This window comes from Oncorhynchus mykiss, chromosome 13 (genome assembly GCF_013265735.2).
Source record: "Oncorhynchus mykiss isolate Arlee chromosome 13, USDA_OmykA_1.1, whole genome shotgun sequence".
Classification (NCBI taxonomy): domain Eukaryota; kingdom Metazoa; phylum Chordata; class Actinopteri; order Salmoniformes; family Salmonidae; genus Oncorhynchus; species Oncorhynchus mykiss.
Genome location: NC_048577.1, coordinates 2,443,497 through 2,469,095, shown reverse-complemented (window position 1 = coordinate 2,469,095; position 25,599 = coordinate 2,443,497). Strand labels below are relative to the sequence as shown.

The 25,599-nt window shown below is 39.4% G+C and overlaps 1 protein-coding gene across 1 annotated transcript; it reads left to right on the top strand.

The window, feature by feature from the left end:
• The first annotated feature begins 233 nt into the window (after positions 1-233).
• LOC118938508 (zinc finger protein 271-like) lies at positions 234-24,653 on the top strand. The gene is made up of 5 exons (XM_036942548.1): positions 234-1,189; positions 1,593-1,690; positions 1,826-2,003; positions 11,317-12,131; positions 23,520-24,653. The coding sequence occupies exons 1-5, from the start codon at positions 976-978 to the stop codon at positions 24,363-24,365; spliced, it is 2,151 nt and encodes a 716-aa protein (XP_036798443.1). The 5' UTR covers positions 234-975; the 3' UTR covers positions 24,366-24,653.
• The last annotated feature ends 946 nt before the right edge of the window (positions 24,654-25,599 follow it).

Here is a 25,599-nt window from a genome sequence, read left to right as displayed (position 1 = left end):
ATCGTAGCTTTAGCCTGGATTCACCTGGTCTTTCTAAGTCATGGAAGGAGCAGGTGTTCTTAATGTTTTGTAGACTCCGTGTAAAGCACTACAGATAATCAAGTGCTATTTGCATGTGCTGCATTTGCTCTATTGTTTCCAGCGGGGTTGGGAAATTCCAGACCTCGAGGGCCTGATTAGTGTCACCGTTTTACCCCAGCCCCAGCTAACACACCAGACTCCAATAATCACCTAATCATGATCTTCAGTTTAGAATTCAGTTTGATTAATCAGCGGTGTTTGCGGGATGGAGAAAAAGTGTGACATCAATCAGGCCCCGAGGACTGGAGTTGCCCACCCCTGGTTTACAGGATGATTTGTATCTTAAAGAGCGTAGCTTTAAGGGATTAGTACCATCACATCTAGATAAAAACGATTGTGAAAAATGAACAGTGTATTAAAACAGAACCATACTCATGGAAGTATTTATTCATCATTTACAAATACATTATGCTTCTACTTCGGTGTACAGGAAATCATTATTTGTAAGACGTAAGAGAAAATATATCAGCTTATTGTTAAATTATTATGTTGCTCTATCCAATACAAAAAGTGTAATAACTATTGTTTCCAAACTGCGTTACCCACTCCAGTCAGCAGATGGCGATGTGCGTCTTTCAGGTGATGATTCTTGCGTGACGTATAATGGACTGGACGGGACGCTTCTTCAGGAACAACAACACGGCTACTCTTTCAACCACCTCGGTAGCTTGCAAGCCAACATAAAACCGAAAGATTGACACTTTAGACCATGTTAATGTACATTAGCTAATCTCAGTGTTGTAAACGCAGTTAAATTGATGTATCAACTGGTTAACTTTAACGTAATTTGCATGTTCAATTTGCAAAGTTGTTAATTAAACACTGATACTGAGCCAAGTCGCTAATGCTACCTTACTAGCACTAGGCTAGTCGCTAATTCTAACATCCCGGACCATGAGTTCACTAAACTACTCCTCCCCTGCTAAAGAAGAGGAGGCCTGCTGTATGCAGAATGAAGCTTTGGGGCTGAACATTGTCGTGAAAGAAGAAGATGATGTTATTGAGGAAGAACATTTTAGAGAGGAAGAGGATGCTATCGCAGAAGAGGTGAAGAAGGAAGACGTTTTGAGTGTGAAAGAGGAGGAGACAGAATATCAGATTGACACCAGTGAGTACTGTCTTAAACAGGGACACAAACTATGCAGTTGTTGAACTAATGTGGAGTTTTAAGGGGCATTCTAATGGAATTCTACACTTGAATATGTTGTTCAGTACTTTATAAATTGTTCAAGGGTCAATCTGCCTTTGGTACATATATTTTGGGGTCTTTTTAAATTAGATTTATTAAAATCTCCACGTGGTCTACATTAAAGTGCATCTCATCTAATATAACAGGCTTTTAAAATTCAATATTGGAGCACAATTTATACTTAAAATATCAAAGGGATGCAACAGGCACCCATTTCGTGGAACAACCCTTTAACATTTGCATTTTAGGCCCTGTTTAGAGATATCAATGCCTCGTCTAAGACTCTATGATTTTAATCTGTTTGATGTTCTTGTTCACACAGGAGAGAGACATGACTATTATGGATCCTCTGGGGAGCCTCAAAAACATCCTGATGCTGACCAGGCAGAGAAGATTCTCTCCGGATCAGAACACCAGATGGTACAGATTGGTCTTTTCTAGCATTCAGCTTGCTCTATCGGGCTCAGGGCTGGGTTTCTGTAAAGCACTTCATGACAACAGTGACATAAGCATTCATAATGATATGTGTCTGTGTCCCCTCTTTATGGTTACCAGGACAACGCTAGCCCTTCCTCTCTCCCAGAGTCCCCATGTCGTGTCTCTCCCGGTAGCACCTTACTGCTGGGTATGAAGAGGTTGTCTGTGCTGCTGGTGGACTGCAGGAAAACAACGGGGCTGAGTAGAACTGTGAGAGGTGGAGAAGAGAAGAAAGCATCAGATTTGACTCATCTAAGTAAGTGCTGTAGTTTAGTTTGAACAAATAAAATAGATCTGCCCACTGGTATCTGTTCCCAGGACAACCAGCAGAGTTCTGTTAGTTGACAGGGAGATAGACTGGTGGATATGGATGTTATGAATATCATAACACTGAAAAAGGATTCTGCCAATGAAAAGAGAGAAACCAATAGACCATATAAAACCTTGATGAAAGTTCGCTTTAGAGAGAAACCAATAGACCATATAAAACCTTGATGAAAGTTAGCTTTAGAGAGGAACCAATAGACCATATAAAACCTTGATAAAAGTTAGATTTAGAGAGAAACCAATAGACCATATAAAACCTTGATGAAAGTTAGCTTTAGAGAGAAAGTTTCTAGATGAGGTGTATGTTTTCCAGAAACCTTCCCTAAATACATTATGGATGTGACATTGCCTGTCCCAGTCAATCCTCTTTCTTTACACAAGTCTAGAACAGGCAAACAAAACTCAAGACACTTCAATGTGGTCTGTATTGCTTCATTAACATCTGATCTACAGGACTTGTTAAACTGGCAAATATATATTTTAAAACCAGCTTCTTTTTTTTTGTCTTGGCCTCCATCTCTGTAATGGACAAAATTTAATGAATTTCCTTCTAACAGGTCAAATGAAGCCTGAACTCCAACATACAGACCTTAACAGAACATGGTTTAATATATATACTATATAGACCTTAACAGAACATGGTTTAATATATATATACTATATAGACCTTAAAGAACATGGTTTAATATATATATACTATATAGACCTTAACAGAACATGGTTTAATATATATATACTATACAGACCTTAAAGAACATGGTTTAATATATATACTATATAGACCTTAAAGAACATGGTTTAATATATATACTTTACAGACCTTAAAGAACATAGTTTCATTTGGAAATGACTCACTTTATTGATTTAATATGTAACCGACATCAGTGTGCTGCTAACAGTTTAGTTTCCTCCACTGTCCCCATACTGGACTCAAACTAGTGATCCTCTACTTCTCAACACACGTGACCGCTCTCCTTGATAATGAACTCTATTCAGAGTGCTAGAGCCACAACACTCACTACAGCACAATAAGGGGTCTGTGTATTTAACAGATGCTGAGATCAGAAACAAATCAGTCCCTTTGTTGCTCTGTTTCAGAGCTACTCTGCTCTCTGAGGAAGGAAAGCCTTTTCAACTCTAAATGTGTATTTGTCTGCCATTTAGGCTGCAACAACGATACAGTGGAACCCCCTGATCTGTTGTTTTATGAAGGGTCACCTACTCCCGGTACCCAAACAGCTAGTCCCATCCTGGGATTTTTATCTTGTGCTTGAGGCCTGTTGGAGCCGCTGGAAAGAATAGAAATGAGATTTATCTTGTTTAAAACCGCTTTACTTTAGCCATTACATCCGTATCATGAGTTCCACCCCCGTACCTTCATGAGGTTCTATAGTAGCAAGGATCTGACACCTCCGGAGGGCTTGATGGCTCAATCCACCAGAGGTATGGCTACATCATAGGCATTGTTCAAAGGCATCTCTGTTCAAGAGATCTGTAATGATGCATGTTGTGGTGATATACCTTCATGCGGTTCTACTGACTGGACATCACTACACATACGGTGAGTAGAGTGGGGACCTCTGAGGGATGATCCTAGACTTGGCATCGGAGAGTACAGTGGGGACCTCTGAGGGATGATCCTAGACTTGGCATCGGAGAGTACAGTGGGGACCTCTGAGGCATGATCCTAGACTTGGCATCGGTGAGTACAGTGGGGACCTCTGAGGGATGATCCTAGACTTGGCATCGGAGAGTAGAGTGGGGACCTCTGAGGGATGATCCTAGACTTGGCATCGGAGAGTACAGTGCCTCCGGAAAGTATTCAGACCCCTTGACTTTTTCCTCGTTTTGTTAGGTTACAACCTTATTCTAAAAACACAATACCCCATACTGACAAAGAACACATTACTGACAAAGAACACATTACTGACAAAGCAAAAACATTTTTGTTTGATATTATTGCTAATTTAAAAAAAATTAAATACAAAACTGAAATATTACATTTACTTAAGTATTCAGACCCTCTACTCAGAACTCTGTTCAAGCAGCAGGTTCTGCTCTGGAGCAGGTTTTCATCAAAGATGCCAACGACATTTGAGTAAAGCCAGTGTGTGTCTGTATGCGGATGACTCAACACTGTACACGTCAGCTACCACGGAAACTGAAATGACAGCAACACTTAACAAAGAGCTGCAGTGAGTTTCAGAATGGGTGGCAAGGAATAAGTTAGTCCTAAATATTTCAGATTACCTTAAATTACATGGCCTACTATGCTAATTCTGTAGCGGTATTGTTAGAGGGGGGTAAAGAAATATTTTGTTGGGGCGCCAGGCAGGTATTAACTAGTTATTAAAGTTAGTTATTACCTATTATAACATTATTATTATTATTATTATTATTATTATTATTATTATTATTATTATTAAAACTGAAAGGATGAGAGTAGAATAGATAGAGTAGCGCTTCCAGACACATTCTAAACATGATGGAGTATAATGGAGGCCTGTACCATCTAATGATGAAACATTATGGAGTCTTAAAGGAGGCCTGTAGCATCTAATGATGAAACATTATGGAGTCTTAAAAGAGGCCTGTAGCATCTAATGATGAAACATGATGGAGTCTTAAAGGAGGACTGTAGCATCTAATGATGAAACATTATGGAGTCTTAAAGGAGGCCTGTAGCACCTAATGATGAAACATTATGGAGTCTTAAAGGAGGACTGTAGCATCTAATGATGAAACATTATGGAGTCTTAAAGGAGGCCTGTAGCATCTAATGATGAAACATTATGGAGTCTTAAAGGAGGCCTGTAGCATCTAATGATGAAACATTATGGAGTCTTAAAGGAGGCCTGTAACATCTAATGATGAAACATTATGGAGTCTTAAAGGAGGCCTGTACCATCTAATGATGAAACATTATGGAGTCTTAACTTCTTATGGCTAACATTCCGCTGAAAAGGCAGAGCGTGAAATTCAAAAATAGTTTTTAGAAATATGTAACTTTCATGCATTCACAAGTGCAATACACCAAATTAAAGCTTAGCCTGTTGTTAATCTCCCCATCGTGTCCGATTTCAAAAAAGCTTTACAGCGAAAGTACATCATATAATTATGTTAGATCAGAGCCTCGTCACAAAAACACACACAGCCATTTTCCAGCCAAAGAGAGGAGTCACAAAAAGCAAAAATAGAGAGAAAATTAATCACTAACCTTTGATGATCTTCATCAGATGGCACTCATAGGACTTCATGTTACACAATACATGTATGTTATGTTCCAAAAAGTTAATATATATATCCAAAAATCTCAGGTTACATTGGCGCTTTATGGTCAGTTATGTTGTGCCTCGAAAACATCCGGCGAATTTTCAGAGAGCCACATCAATTTACAGAAATACTCATATTAACTTTAATAAAAGATACAAGTATTATGCACATAATTATAGATATACTTCTCCTTAATGCAACCGCTGCGTCAGATTTCAAAAAAGCTTTACGGAAAAAGCAAACCATGCAATAATCTGAGTATGGCGCTCAGACACAACAACAAGCCATGCAGATACCCGCCATGTTGTGGAGTCAGAAATAGCGTTATAAATATTCACTTACCTTTGATCTTCATCAGAATGCACTCCCAGGAATCACAGTTCCACAATAAATGTTTTTTTGTTTGTTTGATGAAGTCCATCATTTATGTCCAAATACCTCCTTTTGTTAACGCGTTTGGTAAACAAATCCAAACTCACGAGGCGCGGGCAAGTCCAGGCGAAAGTTCAGACAAAAAATTCAAAAAGATATATTACAATTCGTAGAAACATGTCAAACGATGTGTAGAATCTATCTTTAGGATGTTGTGAACATAAATCTTCGACAATGTTCCAACCAGAGAATCCTTTGTCTTTAGAATTTCAATGGAACGCAGGTCTCTCTCACGTGTAAGCGCGTGATCAGCTCATGCTACTCTGGCAGACCTCTGGTTGAAACAGCTCTCATTCCCCCCTCCTTCACAGTAGAAGCCTCAAACAACGTTCTAAAGACTGTTGACATCTAGTGGACGCCGTAGGACGTGCAATATGACCCCAAAGACAATGTATATTCGATAGGCAATGAGTTGACAAACCTCAGATTTCCCACTTCCTGATTGGATTTTTCTCAGGTTTTTGCCATAAGAGTTCTGTTATACTCACAGACATCATTCAAACAGTTTTAGAAACTTCCGAGTATTTCTTTCCAATGTGCATAATAATATGCATATATTAGCTTCTGGGCCTGAGGAGCAGGAAGTTTACTCTGGGCACGCTTTTCATCTGAACGTGAAAATGCTGCCCCCTATCCCAAACAGGTTAAAGGAGGACTGTAGCATCTAATGATGAAACATTATGGAGTCTTAAAGGAGGCTTGTAGCATCTAATGATGAATTACTATGGCGTCTGATGCTTTAAAGGAGAAGTTTACCCAAAATCCAGAAACTCCTAAGTGATTCCATACATTGAAACTAGTCCCGTGGATTTTTCCCCGTGGATTCTCTCTCCCTGTAGTGCTGTACTGAAACAGCTGCAAAACGTGACTCGTGACGTTGCTGGATGCGGGCTTCACCCTGTTGCTTTGCCAGTTAATTTGTTATTTTATTACAGCTATGGCCTTTGTCTTTCACCTGGAGTTGTTTATTTATGTCTGAGAAAAAAAACACTTTTCAACATATACAAAATAAATTCAGCAAAAAAAATTACAGATCTTTTTCAGAACCTTGTCTTTCGAAGATTATTCGTAAAATTCCAAATAACATCACTGATCTTCATTGTAAAGGGTTAAATCACTAACCTTTGATAATCTTCATCAGATGACACTCAATACATTAATGTTTTGTTCAATAATATGCATATTTATATCCACAAATCTCGGTTTACATTGACGCCATGTTCAGAAATGCCTCCAAAATATCCAGAGTAATTACAGAGAGCTACGCCAGATAACAGAAATACTCATCATAAACTTTGACGAAAGATACATGTTTTACATATAATTAAAGATACACTGGTTCTTAATGCAACCGCTGTGTCAGATTTTAAACGTTACGAAAAAAAGCATACCATTCAATAATCTGAGACGATGCTCAGAAGTAAATATATTTCTCCGCCATGTTGGAGTCAACAGAAATACGAAATTACATCATAAATATTCCCTTACCTTTGGTGATCTTTCATCAGCATGCAGTGCAAGGAGTCCGAGTTCCACAATGAATCGTTGTTTTGTTCGATAATGTCCATTACTAGTGTCCAATTAGCTACTTTTGCTAGCACGGTTAGTTCACATGTCCAAAAGCTGGCGCTGGTCCAGGCGAACTCGGACAAAAACTTCAAAAAGTTATATTCCAGGTCGAATAAACTGGTCAAACTAAGTAGAGAATCAATCTTCGGGATGTTATTATCATATATATCCAATAACGTTCCAACCGGAGAATTCGTTTTTGTCTGCAGAGTAATGGAACGCAGGCGATATCAACAGTAATGTGCGCAACCAGGAACGGGCATTCTGACAGACCACTGACTCATTCCCCTTCCATCAAGTCCCACATCACACGAGAGGCTTCATTCCACGTTCTACTGACTGTTGACATCTGTTTTCTATCCAATAGTAATAATAATATGCATATATTAGCATCTAGGACAGAGTAGGATGCAGTTCATTATGGGCACACAATTCATCCAAAGTGAAAATGCTGCCCCTTATCCCTAACAGGTTTAAACGCTGTTTCCCGTGCTTGTTCAATGAACCATAAACAATTAATGAACATGCACCTGTGGAACGGTTGTTAAGACACAAACAGCTTGCAGACGGTAGGCAATTAAAGTTACAGTTATGAAAACTTAGGACACTAAAGTGGCCTTTCTACTGACTCTGGAAACACCAAAAGAAAGATGCTCAGGGTCCCTGCTCATCTGCGTGAATGTGCCTTAGGCATGCTGCAAGGAGGCATGAGGACTGCAGATGTGGCCAGGACAATAAATTGCAATGTCCGTACTGTGAGACGCCTAAGACAGCGCTACAGGGAGACAGGGAGACAGGATGGACAGCTTATCATCCTCGCAGTGCCAGACCAAGTGTAATAACACCTGCCCCGGCTCGGTACAACCGAACATCACACCTGCGGGACAGGTACAGGATGGCAACAACAACTGCCCAAGTTACACCAGGAACGCACAATCCCTCCATCAGTGCTCAGACTGTCCTCAATAGGCTGAGAGAGGCTGGACTGAGGGCTTGTAGGCCTGTTAAAAGGCAGGTCCTCACTAGACATCACTGGCAACAACGTCGCCTCTGGGCACAAACCCACCGTCACTGGACTAGACAAGACTGGCAAAAACTGCTCTTCACTGACAAGTCACGGTTTTGTCTCCAGGGGTGATGGTTGGATTCGCGTTTATCATCGAAGGAATGAGCATTACACCGAGGCCTGTATTCTGGAGCGGGATCGATTTGGAGATGAAGGGGCAGTCATGGTTTGGGGCGGTGTGTCACAGCATCATCAGACTGAACTTGTTGTCATTGCAGGCAATCTCAACGCTGTGTGTTACAGGGAAGACATCCTCCTCCCTCATGTGGTACTTCCTGCAGGCTCATCCTGACATGACCCTCCAGCATGACAATGCCACCAGCCAAACTGCTCATTCTGTGTGTGATTTCCTGCAAGAGCGGAATGTCAGTGTTCTGCCATGGCCAGCGAAGAGCCCGGATCTCAATCCAATTGAGCACGTCTGGGACCTGTTGGATCAATCTTAAGTTTGCTGAAAATAAACGCAGTTGACAGTGAGAGGATGTTTCTTTTTTTTGATGAGTTTAGATTGGCGAGATGGATTTTTTTTTTTAATTTTAGAATAATGCTGAAGTGTAACAAAATATGGAAAAGGTGAAGGGGTCTGAATACTTAACGAATGTGTCTGTGTGTATACTGAACCAAAATATAAACAGCAATTTCAACGATTTACAGCTCATATAAGTCAGTCATTGTAAATAAATACATTAGGCCCTAATCTATGGACATTTACATGCCACACCTGTAAGGTGGATTAATTATCTTGGCAAAGGAGAAATGTTCACTAACAGGAATGTAAACAAATTTGTGCACAATATTTTTGAGAAATAAGCTCCTTTACTCATGGAAAAATTCTGGGGTCTTTTATTTCAGTTCATAAACATTATTATATATTCGATGGCTAAACAGTATTAATACAATCTTGTAATTTTTCTCAGTGTCCACCCTATCTACAACAGGCAAATATTACTGATGTGCTTTGTGTCTGTCTCCAATGTAAAAATATATATAAAAATGGACATTCCTGCAGTCAGCATGCCAATTTCACGCTCCCTCTGAGACATCTGTGGCATTGTTGTGACAACACTGCACATTTTAGTGGCCTTTTATTCTCCCCAGCACAAGGTGCACCTGTGTAATAATCAAGCTGTTCAATCAGCTTCTTGATATGCCACACTTGTCAGGTGGATGGTTTATCTTGGCAGAGAATAAATGTTAACTAACTGGGATGTAAAACATTCTGCAGTCTTTTGTTTCAGCTCATTAAACATCCAACACTTTACATGTTGCGTTTATATTGTTGTTTATTGTAGTTACTATCAGTTTTAGGAACATCTTTACAAATATTTCACCTTGTTTTTTACTTTACACAAAATATGACATCGGTGATAATCAAAATGTTGAAAACCTGTGAACGTCTAAATAATAAATTGGGCCATTTAAACAGCAGGTGTCGAACCCTTTCAACAACGGATAGATTTTACTGATGTGCTTTGTGTCTTTGATGTAAAAACAAGTTTTTGATCACACAAAATTACTTCTTTAGTTATTTTATGTTTAACTTCTTGCGTCGAGCATCCGGGAGCGTAATCATAGCCTCAAGCTCATTACCATAATGCAACATTAACTATTCATGAAAATCGCAAATGAAATGAAATAAATATATTGGCTCACAAGCTTAGCCTTTTGTTAACAACACTGTCATCTCAGATTTTCAAAATATGCTTTTCAACCATAGCTACACAAGCATTTGTGTAAGAGTATTGATAGCTAGCATAGCATTAAGCCTAGCATTCAGCAGGCAACATTTTCACAAAAACAAGAAAAGCATTCAAATAAAATCATTTACCTTTGAAGAACTTCGGATGTTTTCAATGAGGAGACTCTCAGTTAGATAGCAAATGTTCAGTTTTTCCAAAAATATTATTTGTGTAGGAGAAATTGCTCCGTTTTGTTCATCACGTTTGGCTAAGAAAACCCCCCGAAAATTCCGTCATTACAACGCCAAACTTTTTTCCAAATTAACTCCATAATATCGACAGAAACATGGCAAACGTTGTTTAGAATCAATCCTCAAGGTGTTTTTCACATATCTATTCAATGATAAATCATTCGTGGCAGTTTGGTTTCTCCTCTGAACCAAATGGAAAAATGCACGCAGCTGGAGATTACGCAATAATTTCGACGGAGGACACCAAGCGGGCACATGGTAAATGTAGTCTCTTATGGTCAATCTTCCAATGATATGCCTACAAATGCGTCACAATGCTGCAGACACCTTGGGGAAACGACAGAATGTGTAGGCTCATTCCTGGCGCAATCACAGCCATATAAGGAGACATTGGAACACAGCGCATTCAAAATCTGGGGCACTTCCTGTATGAAATTTCATCTTGGTTTTGCCTGTAGCATTAGTTCTGTGGCAGTCACAGACAATATCTTTGCAGTTTTGGAAACATCAGTGTTTTCTTTCCAAAGCTGTCAATTATATGCATAGTCGAGCATCTTTTCGGGACAAAATATCTTGTTTAAAACGGGAACGTTTTTTTATCCAAAAATTAAAAGAGCGCCCCCTATATCGAAGAAGTTAAGGAAGTGTGTAGGTCGCATTCTGTATCATACAGCTATGAAAGTTATATATTTAGAACTTCCTGCTCGATTGGAATCCAGCGACGTCTGTGTCCTAGAACTGTTTCGTTTTTTGTGTTCTGACTTGTAAAACAGGATGAATAAATTAAGTAGTGTAAACATATCAGTAATTACCAGGAAGCTCTACATTTGTTTTAAAATCATACTAAGATTGTTAAAACTGGCCTCGGGTTATTGAGAGATCTGATTCGGATTTACTCTCGTAGCACTGTTGTTTTATCATGTGGAGGTTTCATCTGGGTCTTTATTTTTTTTTAAACATTGTCTTTGGCAGGAGAAAGACCAGACTCAGAGGAACCAGAGCCAGGGACGTCCAAACCAGCAAGAAGACACCAGTGTTCCCAGTGTGGAAAGTGTTTTAATGATTTGGGGAAGCTGGAACGACACGAGAGAATACACAGAGGGGAGAAGCCTTACCACTGCTACCAGTGTGGAAAGGGTTGTAACGATTTGGGGAAGCTGAAACTACATGAGAGAATACACACAGGGGAGAAGCCCTACCACTGTTCCCAGTGTGGAAAGAGTTTTAGCCAGGCAGGTAACATGAAAATACACGAGAGAATACACACAGGGGAGAAACCTTACCGCTGCTCTCAGTGTGGCAAGTGTTTTATCCTGTTAGGGGCCCTGAAGCAACATGAGATAATACACACTGGGGAGAAGCCTTACCACTGCTCCAAGTGTGGGAAGAGTTTTAATCGGTTACACGCCCTCAAATATCATGAGCGTATACACACAGGACAGAAACCTTACCACTGCTCCCAGTGTGGAAAGACTTTTAACCATTTAGGGGAATTCAAAAATCATGAGAGAATACACACAGGAGAGAGACCTTACCATTGCTCTCAGTGTGGCAAGTGTTTTAACCTAATAAGGTCCCTGAAACATCACGAGAGAATACACACGGGGGAGAAGCCTTACCACTGCTCCCAGTGTGGGAAAAGTTTTAACCAGTTAGGGAGCCTGAAAAGACACGAGAGAATACACACAGGGGAGAAGCCTTACCACTGCTCCCAGTGTGGAAAGTGCTTCAACCAGTCAGGGGATCTGAAAAAACATGAGAGAAAACACACAGGGGTGTTGCCAGTGTGAAAAAAGTTTTAAACATAAAAGTTTCTTGGGAAAAAAATGATAGAATACACACAGAGTAGAAGTTTTACAAATGCTCAGACTGTGGGAAGACATATTTCTCATCACAGTCACGTGAGAATCCACACAGGACAGAATAATTACTTCTCCCAGTGTGAATATTGATATTTAACATCACATTGACTTAATTATTCTGGTGTGTAAATTTATATTTTACATCACATTGACTTAAAATTCATCAGAGAACATACATAGTGCTCCAATTGTCTTATATTGTTGACTGAGAATGTGTTTACCTGTTTATACCGTATGAAATTGAATTGTACAAAGTATACTTAAACATATAGTTGTATGTTTTTATTGGAAAATATGAATTGAAAATGGAGTCTGTCAGTTTGAATATAGAGTAGATCAGATTCCATGTGTTTAAATGGTCCTTTTTTAAACTCTGACTGTGTGTGTTTATCTGGGTGTGTCATTCCTCCAGCACTACAGATAATCAAGTGCTATTTGGATGTGATGCATTAGTTCCATTGTTGACATTTTCATTGTGGCCCACTGATGATTTAATGACAATGTTCACAGTGTCTGTAATGGAACATGTTACTCAGATATGTGGACACATACAATTATGTGACTAACCTTGTGAAACTGTCCTATTATAATCTTCTGTTCTTGGGAGTATCATTCTGTGTTGCAAACCAGCTGCACCTGTGTCCTTGTATGAATGAAGTCCCTCCCAGGAACAGGAAACTATAAAGATATGTGCTCATCACCCAATGCTTCAGGAATTCAGACTGTCTATACTGCAGTGTGTAACTCTGTTATTCTCTCTGATCTCAGAAATAAAGAATCTTGGTTTGACTTGGACTCCAGCAGATCCTTATTTTATAATATCCACCTCAACTCTTCCACGGATTGCTGTTTCATCATTGTCTCAATGAAGAGTTCTTTGTTTTACTTTCCTGGGGTCATTTACAAGCCTCCCACTGGTTGAATTAACTTTGTTTCCACGTCATTTTCAACAAAATAAATCCATGATGTTTGATTAATGTGGAAAACTGATTGGATTTGTAAAAAGCCATGAACATCAGGTATTTTTTATCTTTCACCCAACTGGCAACCTGAATCCAATAACGTGACATTTTGTGTTGATTTCATGTTGAATTCACTTTAGTTGAGGACTCAAAGAAATGTAAATAGAAACTAGATGTTGGACTGACGTCTGAGCCCAGTGGGCTGGTTTGAATACGGGGCAGGTGTTGGATCAATATCCACCTTCGTTGTTAAGTTTCTGTGCAATTTGCGACAGATTTCCATGTGAATATTCTAGAACCTGCATAAAACATACACATTTTCAAAACAACGTTTGCTGTTAAATTCTCATGTACCGAATGAAAAATGCAAGTTAAATTGGTTTCCATCGCATTTTCAACTCTACTGATGGTTTTAAAAACTGTTGCGTGAAATAGAAAACGTGTTCTTGTCCCGTGCACTGTAGTCAGCAGCTCTAAGATGTGATGGTTATTATATAAATATTTGCACATAAAGGAGTTCCCACCTCCATTTCTCACTTACACATGTTTACTGACACATGAAGACCCCACCATGTCATACGAACTAACACATTATCTGCCTGCATTTATAAAATTGTTCAGGCATATCCTGTTTCCGTCAGCCCGGTCATTAGTTTGGAAATGGTTGGATCAATATCCACCTTCATGATATGGATGAAGCCTGATTTAGAATGTCTGAGTAGTTCTATCTGATGTCATAATTCACCCATCTGATAATCAAGTGATATTTAGAATGTCTGAGTAGTTCTAGCTGATGTCATAATTCACCCATCTGATAATCAAGTGATATTTAGAATGTCTGAGTAGTTCTGATGTCATAATTCACCCATCTGATAATCAAGTGATATTTAGAATGTCTGAGGAGTTCTATATGATGTCATAATACACTCATCTGATAATCAAGTGATATTTACATGTGATGCATTTGCTCCATTGTTTCCATTTGACGTCAGGAAGAGAACGGGCTGATGGGTGGTGGTGCTACTCTACAGGTAAGGCTGTCCAATATGAATGTTCAATACACACAATAGGTTGGTCGGTAGCCAGTTAGCTAGCTGCTACGTCTTTTTCCACACAGTAGCTAGCTATCAACAAAGTAAAAATCCCCTCCAGGCCGTGTGGTAGCAGCAGTGTACAACAACCACTGTTTACCGGAGCTTCCTGATTAGAAAAAAATGAGGCTGTATTTTGCTTGATTAACCAAATGTTATGTGTGTAAAGTCATACCTTATAAAAAACTCACAACAGATGTGATGGAGACAGGTTTTCAGAAGACTGAGGTCGGTTTTCCTTTAACTTTTTACCTGGGCTTTGCTCCTTTCATATCTATTTTGATCCTGACAAACTCCCCAGTCCCTGCCGGTGACAAGCATACCCATAACATGATGCTGCCATGTCAGAGTCACATAATATAACACAATGTCAGAGTCACATAACATAATACAATGCCAGAGTCACATAACATAATACCATGTCAGAGTCAGAGTCACATAACACAATGTCAGAGTCACATAACATAACACAATGTCAGAGTCACATAACATAATACAATGCCAGAGTCACATAACATAATACCATGTCAGAGTCACATAACATAATACAATATCAGAGTCACATAACATAATACCATGTCAGAGTCACATAACATAATACAATGCCAGAGTCACATAACATAATACCATGTCAGAGTCACATAACATAATACAATATCAGAGTCACATAACATAATACAATGCCAGAGTCACATAACACAATGTCAGAGTCACATAACATAATACAATGTCAGAGTCAGAGTCACATAACACAATGTCAGAGTCACATAACACAATGTCAGAGTCACATAACACAATGTCAGAGTCACATAACATAATACAATGTCAGAGTCAGAGTCACATAACACAATGTCAGAGTCACATAACACAATGTCAGAGTCACATAACACAATGTCAGAGTCACATAACATAATACAATGTCAGAGTCAGAGTCACATAACACAATGTCAGAGTCACATAACATAATACAATGTCAGAGTCAGAGTCACATAACACAATGTCAGAGTCACATAACACAATGTCAGAGTCACATAACACAATGTCAGAGTCACATAACATAATACAATGTCAGAGTCACATAACACAATGTCAGAGTCACATAACATAATACCATGTCAGAGTCACATAACATAATACAATGTCAGAGTCAGAGTCACATAACACAATGTCAGAGTCACATAATACAATGTCAGAGTCACATAACACAATGTCAGAGTCACATAACATAATACAATGTCAGAGTCAGAGTCACATAACATAATACAATGTCAGAGTCACATAACATAATACAATGTCAGAGTCAGAGTCACATAACACAATGTCAGAGTCACATAACATAATACAATGTCAGAGTCACATAACATAATACAATGTCAGAGTCAGAGTCACATAACACAATGTCAGAGTCACATAACACAATGTCAGAGTCACATAACATAACACAATGTCAGAGTCACATAACATAATACAATGTCAGAGTCACATAACACAATGTCAGAGTCAGAGTCACATAACACAATGTCAGAGTCACATAACACAATGTCAGAGTCACACAACACAATGTCAGAGTCACATAACACAATGTCAGAGTCACATAACACAATGTCAGAGTCACATAATATAACACAATGTCAGAGTCACATAACATAATACAATGCCAGAGTCAGAGTCACATAACACAATGTCAGAGTCACATAACACAATGTCAGAGTCAGAGTCACATAACATAATACAATGTCAGAGTCACATAACATAATACAATGTCAGAGTCAGAGTCACATAACACAATGTCAGAGTCACATAATATAACACAATGTCAGAGTCACATAACATAACACAATGTCAGAGTCACACAACACAATGTCAGAGTCACATAACACAATGTCAGAGTCAGAGTCACATAACACCATGTCAGAGTCACATAACACAATGTCAGAGTCACATAACACAATGTCAGAGTCAGAGTCACATAACATAATACAATGTCAGAGTCACATAACATAATACAATGTCAGAGTCACATAACACAATGTCAGAGTCACATAACACAATGTCAGAGTCACATAACACAATGTCAGAGTCACACAACACAATGTCAGAGTCAGAGTCACATAATACAATGTCAGAGTCACATAACACAATGTCAGAGTCACATAACACAATGTCAGAGTCACACAACACAATGTCAGAGTCAGAGTCACATAATACAATGTCAGAGTCACATAACACAATGTCAGAGTCAGAGTCACATAACACAATGTCAGAGTCACATAACACAATGTCAGAGTCACATAACACAATGTCAGAGTCACATAACACAATGTCAGAGTCACATAACACAATGTCAGAGTCACATAACATAATACAATGTCAGAGTCAGAGTCACATAACACAATGTCAGAGTCACATAATATAACACAATGTCAGAGTCACATAACATAATACAATGCCAGAGTCAGAGTCACATAACACAATGTCAGAGTCACATAACACAATGTCAGAGTCAGAGTCACATAACATAATACAATGTCAGAGTCACATAACATAATACAATGTCAGAGTCAGAGTCACATAACACAATGTCAGAGTCACATAATATAACACAATGTCAGAGTCACATAACATAACACAATGTCAGAGTCACACAACACAATGTCAGAGTCACATAACACAATGTCAGAGTCAGAGTCACATAACACCATGTCAGAGTCACATAACACAATGTCAGAGTCACATAACACAATGTCAGAGTCAGAGTCACATAACATAATACAATGTCAGAGTCACATAACATAATACAATGTCAGAGTCACATAACACAATGTCAGAGTCACATAACACAATGTCAGAGTCACATAACACAATGTCAGAGTCACACAACACAATGTCAGAGTCAGAGTCACATAATACAATGTCAGAGTCACATAACACAATGTCAGAGTCACATAACACAATGTCAGAGTCAGAGTCACATAACATAACACAATGTCAGAGTCACATAACATAACACAATGTCAGAGTCACACAACACAATGTCAGAGTCAGAGTCACATAACACAATGTCAGAGTCACATAACACAATGTCAGAGTCACATAACACAATGTCAGAGTCACATAACACAATGTCAGAGTCACATAACATAACACAATGTCAGAGTCACATAACATAATACAATGTCAGAGTCACATAACACAATGTCAGAGTCAGAGTCACATAACACAATGTCAGAGTCACATAACACAATGTCAGAGTCACACAACACAATGTCAGAGTCACATAACACAATGTCAGAGTCACATAACACAATGTCAGAGTCACATAATATAACACAATGTCAGAGTCACATAACATAATACAATGCCAGAGTCAGAGTCACATAACACAATGTCAGAGTCACATAACACAATGTCAGAGTCAGAGTCACATAACATAATACAATGTCAGAGTCACATAACATAATACAATGTCAGAGTCAGAGTCACATAACACAATGTCAGAGTCACATAATATAACACAATGTCAGAGTCACATAACATAACACAATGTCAGAGTCACACAACACAATGTCAGAGTCACATAACACAATGTCAGAGTCAGAGTCACATAACACCATGTCAGAGTCACATAACACAATGTCAGAGTCACATAACACAATGTCAGAGTCAGAGTCACATAACATAATACAATGTCAGAGTCACATAACATAATACAATGTCAGAGTCACATAACACAATGTCAGAGTCACATAACACAATGTCAGAGTCACATAACACAATGTCAGAGTCACACAACACAATGTCAGAGTCAGAGTCACATAATACAATGTCAGAGTCACATAACACAATGTCAGAGTCACATAACACAATGTCAGAGTCACACAACACAATGTCAGAGTCAGAGTCACATAATACAATGTCAGAGTCACATAACACAATGTCAGAGTCAGAGTCACATAACACAATGTCAGAGTCACATAACACAATGTCAGAGTCACATAACACAATGTCAGAGTCACATAACACAATGTCAGAGTCACATAACACAATGTCAGAGTCACATAACATAATACAATGTCAGAGTCAGAGTCACATAACACAATGTCAGAGTCACATAATATAACACAATGTCAGAGTCACATAACATAATACAATGCCAGAGTCAGAGTCACATAACACAATGTCAGAGTCACATAACACAATGTCAGAGTCAGAGTCACATAACATAATACAATGTCAGAGTCACATAACATAATACAATGTCAGAGTCAGAGTCACATAACACAATGTCAGAGTCACATAATATAACACAATGTCAGAGTCACATAACATAACACAATGTCAGAGTCACACAACACAATGTCAGAGTCACATAACACAATGTCAGAGTCAGAGTCACATAACACCATGTCAGAGTCACATAACACAATGTCAGAGTCACATAACACAATGTCAGAGTCAGAGTCACATAACATAATACAATGTCAGAGTCACATAACATAATACAATGTCAGAGTCACATAACACAATGTCAGAGTCACATAACACAATGTCAGAGTCACATAACACAATGTCAGAGTCACACAACACAATGTCAGAGTCAGAGTCACATAATACAATGTCAGAGTCACATAACACAATGTCAGAGTCACATAACACAATGTCAGAGTCAGAGTCACATAACATAACACAATGTCAGAGTCACATAACATAACACAATGTCAGAGTCACACAACACAATGTCAGAGTCAGAGTCACATAACACAATGTCAGAGTCACATAACACAATGTCAGAGTCACATAACACAATGTCAGAGTCAGAGTCACATAACATAATACAATGTCAGAGTCACATAACATAATACAATGTCAGAGTCAGAGTCACATAACACAATGTCAGAGTCACATAACATAATACAATGTCAGAGTCACATAACACAATGTCAGAGTCACATAACACAATGTCAGAGTCACACAACACAATGTCAGAGTCAGAGTCACATAACACAATGTCAGAGTCACATAACACAATGTCAGAGTCACATAACACAATGTCAGAGTCACATAACACAATGTCAGAGTCACATAACACAATGTCAGAGTCAGAGTCACATAACATAACACAATGTCAGAGTCACATAACACAATGTCAGAGTCACATAACACAATGTCAGAGTCAGAGTCACATAACATAACACAATGTCAGAGTCAGAGTCACATAACATAATACAATGTCAGAGTCAGAGTCACATAACACAATGTCAGAGTCACATAATATAACACAATGTCAGAGTCACATAATATAACACAATGCCAGAGTCACATAACACAATGTCAGAGTCACACAACACAATGTCAGAGTCACATAACACAATGTCAGAGTCACATAACACAATGTCAGAGTCAGAGTCACATAACATAACACAATGTCAGAGTCACATAACATAATGTCAGAGTCACATAACACAATGTCAGAGTCACATAACACAATGTCAGAGTCACATAACACAATGTCAGAGTCACACAACACAATGTCAGAGTCACATAACACAATGTCAGAGTCACATAACACAATGTCAGAGTCACATAACACAATGTCAGAGTCAGAGTCACATAACATAACACAATGTCAGAGTCACATAACATAATACAATGTCAGAGTCAGAGTCACATAACATAATACAAAACATTTACATAATACATTTCAGTCTTCTGCGGTGTATTTGAAGTGTCATATTGGGATGCAAACTCAAATATGAACACATTTAAACTATATCTGACATGCTACTGGTGTCTTCTTTGTTAAGCCCATAATCACTTCACCCCCCCCCCCCCCCCCCCCCCCCTCCCACAAAAAGATCCTACTACAGAAAGCTGTACAATATGTTAAGTAAAGTCATTTATGCCTCGTCAATCTGTCACCTAATCCTGCCTAACGGGCAGGTCAGCCCTGGAGGAAAGTATTGGCTGTAAGAAGGAAGAGAAAACATAACATCTGTTTTTTTTTTTTTTAATGACTTCTTATGACATTGTTGGCCAGAATAAACATTGTAATTAATATTTTTCCAAACTGCGTTACCCACTCCAGTCAGCAGATGGCGATATGAGTTTTTCAAATGATGCTTCTTGCATGACGTACAATCTAGTGGACGGAACTGGAGGCTTCTTCAACAGCGACAAAATGCTAACAGCGACAAAATGCTGCTGATTCAAACAACGTGGTGGTTTGCAAGCGAACGTTAAACCGAAACATTGAAGCGTTTAAGACACATCTTGTGTATATTATTCTTAGTGTTTTAAACCCAATTCTGTTTACATATCTACTCGTTCATTGAAACGTAAATTGCTTGTTAAATTAGCTAATGTGGTAAATTGATACTGCACTAGGCTAATCGCCCGAAACATGAGCTCACTAATCTCGACGGAGAAAGAAACTCTGATGAAAGGAGAGGAAGAAGCTTTCAGGATGAAAAGGGAGGAAGAGGAGGCTATCGCATTGAAAGAAGAGGATGATATTACAGTGAAAGAGGAATATGGAAAAGAGGTTGTCAGAGTGGAAGAGGAGGAGGTAGAAGCTTTCAGAATCAAAAAGGAGGAAGGTGCCATAACATTGAAGGAAGAACCTTTTGGAGTAAAAGAGGAAGAGGCTATCTCAATTAAAGAGGAGGAGGAAGACGTTTTGGGAGTGAAAAAGGATGAGACTGAAGATTCGATTAAGACCAGTGAGTACTGACTTAAAAACGGGCACAAAATATGCATTTATTGAACTAATGTTGGGTTTGAAAGAGGCATTCTACTAAAGTTCTACAATTTAATATGTTGTTCAGTACTCAATACATTGTTAAAGGTGCTATCCGTCATTGGTACATATATTTAGACTTTTATATTAGATTTATTGAAATATCCACGTAGTCCACATTAAAGTGCACTTCATAAAACAGGCTTTTCAGAATTCAACATTGGTGCATAATTTATACTTAACTTGTCAAAGGGACGCAAAAGGCACCCATTTCGTGGAACGACCCTTTTACATTTGCAACACAAACAATATTTTAGGAAATCACGATGAAAGCTGCCTTTATAGGCACTTTTTTATACAACTACACTGCTCAAAAAAATAAAGGGAACACTAAAATAACACATCCTAGATCTGAATTAATGAAATATTCTTTACATAGTTGAATGTAGTTGAACATAGTTGAATGTGCTGACAACAAAATCACACAAAAATTATCAATGGAAATCAAATTTATCAACCCATGGAGGTCTGGATTTGGAGTCTCACTCAAAATTAAAGTGGAAAACCACACTACAGGCTGATCCAACTTTGATGTAATATCCTTAAAACAAGTCAAAATGAAGCTCAGTAGTGTGTGTGGCCTCCACGTGCCTGTATGACCTCCCTACAACGCCTGGGCATGCTCCTGATGAGGTGGCGGCAACTCCCGGACAGTCTGTGGTGCAACGTGGCGTTGGTGGATGGAGCGAGACATGTCCCAGATGTGCTCAATTGGATTCAGGTCTGGGGAACGGGCGGGCCAGTCCATAGCATCAATGCCTTCCTCTTGCAGGAACTGCTGACACACTTCAGCCACATGAGGTCTAGCATGGTCTTGCATTGGAACCCAGGGCCAACCACACCAGCATATGGTCTCACAAGGGGTCTGAGGATCTGCCAATCTTGGTGTTCTCTGGCAAATGCCAAACGTCCTGCACGGTGTTGGGCTGTGGACATCGGGCCCTCATACCACCCTCATGGAGTCTGTTTCTGACCGTTTGAGCAGACACATGCACATTTGTGGCCTGCTGGATGTCATTTTGCAGGGCTCTGGCAGTGCTCCTCCTTGCACAAAGGCGGAGGTAGCGGTCCTGCTGCTGGGTTGTTGCCCACCTACGGCCTCCTCCACGTCTCCTGATGTACTGGCCTGTCTCCTGGTAGCGCCTCCATGCTCTGGACGCTACGCTGACAGACACAGCAAACCTTCTTTCCACAGCTCGCATTGATGTGCCATCCTGGATGAGCTGCACTACCTGAGCCACTTGTGTGGGTTGTAGACTCCGTCTCATGCTACCACTAGAATGAAAGCACCGCCAGCATTCAAAAGTGACCAAAACATCAGCCAGGAAGCATAGAAACTGAGAAGTGGTCTGTGGTCCCGACCTGCAGAACCACTCCTTTATTGGGGGTGTCTTGCTAAATGCCTATAATTTCCATCTGTTGTCTATTCCATTTGCACAATAGCATGTGACATTTATTGTCAATCATTGTTGCTTCCGAAGTGGACAGTTTGATTTCACAGAAGTGTGATTGACTTGGAGTTACACTGTGTTGTTTAAGTGTTCCCTTTATTTTTTTGAACAGTGTATAAAAATGGACATTCATGCAGTCAGCCAATTGCACGCTCCCTCTGAGACACCTGTGGCATTGTTGTGTGACAAAACTGCACATTTTAGAGTGGCCTTTTATTATCCCCAGCACAAGGTGCACCTGTGTGAACAGCTTGATTATTAATCAGCTTCTTGATATGCCACACCTGTCAGGAGGATGGATTATCTTGGCAGAAAATATGTGTTAACTAACAGGGATGTAAAAAAATTCTGCAGTCTTTTGTTTCAGCTCATGAAACATCCAACACTTTACATGTTGCGTTTATATTGTTGTTTATTGCAGTTACTATCAGTTTTAGGAACATCTTTCCAAATATTTCACCTTATTTTTCACTTTACCCAAAATATGAAATTAGCGATAGTCAAAATGTTGAAAACCTGTGAACGTCTAAATAAGAAATTGGGCCATTTAAACAGCAGGTGTCGAACCCCTTCAACAACGGGGAGATGTTACTGATGTGCTTTGTGTCTTCAAAGTCCAAAACTTGTTTTTACAATCACACAAAATTACTTCATTAGTTATTTTATGTTTAAGGAAGTGTGTAGGTCACATTCTGTATCATACAGCTATGAAAGTTATATATTTAGAACCACCTGCTCCATTGGAATCTAGCAAAGTCTGTGTCTTCAGTGTCCTAGAACTGTTTAGTTTTTTGTGTTCTGACTTGTAAAACAGGATGAATAAAATAAGTAGTGTAAACATATAAGTAATTACCAGGAAGCTCTACATTTGTTTTAAAATCACACTAAGATTGTTAAAACTGGCCTCGGGTTATTGAGAGATCTGATTAGGATTTACTCTCGTAGCACTGTTGTTTTATCATGTGGAGGTTTCATTCGGGTCTCTATTTTAAAAAACACTGTCTTTGGCAGGAGCAAGACCAGACTCAGAGGAACCAGAGCCAGGGACGTCCAAACCAGCAAGACGACACCAGTGCTCCCACTGTGGAAAGGGTTGTAACCGGTTATGGGACCTGTTACAGCATGAGAGAATACACACAGGGGAGAAGCCTTACGACTGCTCCCAGTGTGGAAAGAGTTTTAACGTTTTAGGGAACCTAATTCGGCATGATAGAATACACACTGGGGAGAAGCCTTACCACTGCTCCCAGTGTGGAAAGTGTTTCAACCAGTCAGGGGAGCTGAAACTGCATGAGAGAATACACACAGGGGAGAAGCCTTACCAATGCTCCCAGTGTGGAAAGAGTTTTAGCAGGTCAGGGGAGCTGAAAATGCATGAGCGAATACACACAGGTGAGACGCCTTACCACTGCTCCCAGTGTGGAAAGAGTTTTAACGTTTTAGGGAACCTGATACGGCATGAGAGAATACACACTGGGGAGAAGCCTTACCACTGCTCCCAGTGTGGAAATTGTTTCAACCAGTCATGGGAGCTGAAACGGCACGAGAGAATACACACAGGGGAGACACCTTACCACTGCTCCAACTGTGGAAAGCGTTTTGGTGATTTAGGGAAGCTGAAAAGACATGCGAGAATACACACAGGGGAGAAGCCTTACCACTGCTCCCAGTGTGGAAATCGTTTTGGTGATTTAGGGAAGCTAAAACGACATGAGAGAATACACACAGGGGAGAAGCCTTACCACTGCTCCCAGTGTGGAAAGTGTTTTAACCGGTTAGATGCCCTGAAACAACATGAGAGAATACACACAGCGGAGAAGCCTTACCATTCCTTCCAGGGTGCAAATATTGTTGACTGATAATGTGTTTATCTGTTTTTACCATATGAAATTGCTTCTTCCAATTATTGATAAACATGTACCTGTTAAGAAACTGACTGTTAGAACTGTTAAGGCTCCATGGATTGATGAGGAATTTAAAAACTGTATGTTTGAAAGAGATGGGGCAAAAGGAGTGGCTAATAAGTCTGGCTGCACATCTGGCTGGCTTACATACTGCAAATTGAGAAATGTGACCAAACTCAATTAAAATAATCAACTTTATTATGAAGCCAAGATCAATGATATAAAGAATGATGGAAAAAAACATCATGAAAGAAAAGCAGTGCAAGTATTGAATGTTGTAAAGTTAGTGTGGGAGAGGTGGAACAATTGTTATCGATCAATAATGACAAACCTCCTGGCATTGACAACTTAGATGGAAACTACTGAGGACAGTAGCTGACTCTATAGCCACTCCTATCTGACATATTTTTAATATGAGCCTAGAGGAAAGTCTGTCCTCAGGCCTGGAGGGAAGCCAAAGTAATTCCACTACCCAAGAGTGGTAAAGCGGCCTTTACTGGTTCTAACAGCAGACCTATAAGCTGGCAGCCAGCTCTTAGCAACCTGTTGTAAAAAAATTGTGTTTGACCAAATCTAATGCTATTTCTCTGTAAACAAAAGAACAACGGACTTTCAGCATGCTTATAGATAAGGGCACTCAACATGTACTGCACTGACACAAATGACTGATGATTGGTTGAGAGAAATTGATAACAAGATTGTGGGAGCTCTATTGTTAGATTTCAGTGCAGCCTTTGATATTATTGACCATAACCTGTTGTTTAAGAATGTTTGTGCTATGGCTTTTCAACCTCTGCCATAATGTGGATTCAGAGCTATCTATCTAATAGAACTCAGAGGGTTTTTAATGGAAGCTTCTCTAATGTCAAACATATGAAGTGTGATGTACCGCAGGGCAGCTCTCTAGGCCCTCTACTCTTTTCTATTTTTACCAATGGCCTGCCACTGGCATTAAGAAAAGCATGTGTGTCCATGTATGCTGATGATTCAACTATATAAGCATCAGCAACCACAGCTAATGAGGTCACTGAAACCCTTAACAAATAGTTGCAGTCTGTTTTGGAATGCGTGGCCAGTAATAATCTGGTCCTGAACATCTCTAAAACTAAGAGCATTGTATTTGGTACAAATCATTCCTTAAATTCTAGACCTCTGCTGAATCTGGTAATGAATTGTGTGTCTGTTGAAC